This window comes from Diceros bicornis, chromosome 4 (genome assembly GCF_020826845.1).
Source record: "Diceros bicornis minor isolate mBicDic1 chromosome 4, mDicBic1.mat.cur, whole genome shotgun sequence".
In the NCBI taxonomy this organism is placed as follows: Eukaryota; Metazoa; Chordata; class Mammalia; order Perissodactyla; family Rhinocerotidae; genus Diceros; species Diceros bicornis.
In genome coordinates this window covers 57,264,990-57,266,969 of record NC_080743.1, presented here as the reverse complement: position 1 = coordinate 57,266,969, position 1,980 = coordinate 57,264,990, and the positions used below count along the sequence as shown (strand labels likewise).

The 1,980-nt window shown below is 46.6% G+C and overlaps 1 protein-coding gene across 1 annotated transcript; it reads right to left on the bottom strand.

The window, feature by feature from the left end:
- Nucleotides 1–561: 561 nt before the first annotated feature.
- LOC131403016 (small proline-rich protein 2G-like) lies at nucleotides 562–759 on the bottom strand. The gene has a single exon (XM_058537435.1). The coding sequence runs from the start codon at nucleotides 757–759 to the stop codon at nucleotides 562–564; it is 198 nt and encodes a 65-aa protein (XP_058393418.1).
- Between the last annotated feature and the right edge of the window lie 1,221 nt (nucleotides 760–1,980).

Genomic DNA, 1,980 nt, shown 5'->3' with positions numbered 1-1,980 from the left:
GTTATGGAGATTACTAGGAAATAGCAAACAGAAGACCTCACTCCCTTCCCTAGAGTGTGGAGTTGTGCTGTGAAGAACTCTGCAAAATTTTCAATTGATTTAAACAGTTCTCTTGTTTTAATTTTTCAACCATATTTGCTCCTGGAAACCTTCATAGAGTTGTTGAATCCCACAGAGGCAGATTGCTGAGCAAGAAAATCTGTGTCCTTGTCGTGACCTTGTACAACCAGCAGGAGGCAACGTGGTAGAGGAGATAGCAGCTGGAAAGTCTGGCCTGGTCCTGACCACAAAAGTGGATGGAGAAGGGCAAGAACAGGTCTGGCCTCCAGGGAAGGTTTTGAGAACACTGCATTTCTGTCTAAATCATGTGGTCTCCTGGGACAGGAGCTGGGAGGAGTTGATTCTGGGAGGAAAATCCAGTAGACCATGACGATATCTTTCTTCGTGAGTCTGAAGAGAGGCAGCATGTTCTAGATTGTGTTGCTGGAAGTGAGGGGAAGGGGGTGAGCAAGGGGGCACAGTATCTTCATGACCAAGTTGGGGAGGATGGCTTCAGAGATGTCACTTCTGCTTTGGCGGGTATTTTTGCTGGCATGGGGGGCACTTAACAGGAGGACACTTCTGCTGGCTGGGGGGTGGGGGACACAGATCTTGCACCTGGGGAGGGCAGGGCTCAGGGACCTGGGGAAGGCAGGGCTCAGGGACCTGGGGAGGGGGCTGGCAGGGGACTTTGCATTGTTGCTGCTGCTGATAGGACATTTTCTTTAGATTGTAGGTAAACTGAAAGAAAGAAGAAAAACACTTTAGAATGAAACAACATCAGGGGAGGAGATTATTTCCAAAGTAGCACAAGGGAGAAGCACCTTCTCTTATCACTTTTTTCTTTAATATCTGTGCTAAGACCATCCTATTTCACTCCTTCCCAAGACCACCCACCCTACAGAGCCTCCATGGATTACAGTGGCCAACAAAGAGGATTTTCTCGTGGGCTGCCCCACCAATGCCCAGTGTCTGCTCTGTCTGCCCCAGTTGTGAGCTGGTGCCTGGACTGTTCTATGTCCTTTAAATAGAGCATGCGCACTCTGCAGGGAGACAGGAGAAAGAAAAGATTTGGAAAGTATCAGGAAAATGTGCCTGAAAATAAAAGGTAAAATGTCTTTAGAATCATCAGCTGGAAGAAAAGAGGGTTGAGAGACAACAGAGCACTTGCTAAATTCTGAAAGACCTGTTGATGCAGAGAGTCTAATCTGGAGAGATTGGGTTATATTTGTTCCAGATATCATGAAGTATTTCCTTTCTCTGGAACTGTGACCTATTCGTTGCTGAGGCATTTCTTCCTCTTACTTTGTCCTCTTTGGCAACTTCTCTGGTCCTCTGTGTCATTCCTGACTACTTTAAACCTGGTCACTGCTTCTTCAAGGATAATTAATGTCCTTCACACTGGCTGTCTTAAGAGCTGGAACCAAGAGCAGAGTCAGAGTCAGCAGGAAACCCCAGCCAGGCATCCAGCTCAGATCCCCACTAGATGGCTTATCAAGCCCTGACCTGGGGTCAGAAGATTTACCATGAATCAAGAGATATTCAACTGGAACATAAGAAAGAACAAAGATGGGGGTTATGAAGGCTAAGTTCTGGCCTCAGCTTTACCAACAACCGTTTGGCTGACCTGGAGATTTTTCATCTCTACCTTTAATCACGTTAATCTCAAATTACCTTCTATTTTAGAACAGTGGTGGGCAAACCTCTTCTGTAAAGGGCCAGATAGTAAGTATTTTAGGCTTTGCAGACCAACCAGTCTCTGTCACAGCTATTCAACTCTGCCATTGCCATGTAAAAGCAGGCATGGACAGTATGTAAGCAGACAGGCATGACTGTGTTCCAGTGAAACATTATTTACAAATACAGGTAGTGGGCCGGACTTGGCTTGCGGACCTTAGTGCACCGACCCCTGGTTGAGACCCTGACATTCTGCATTGCACT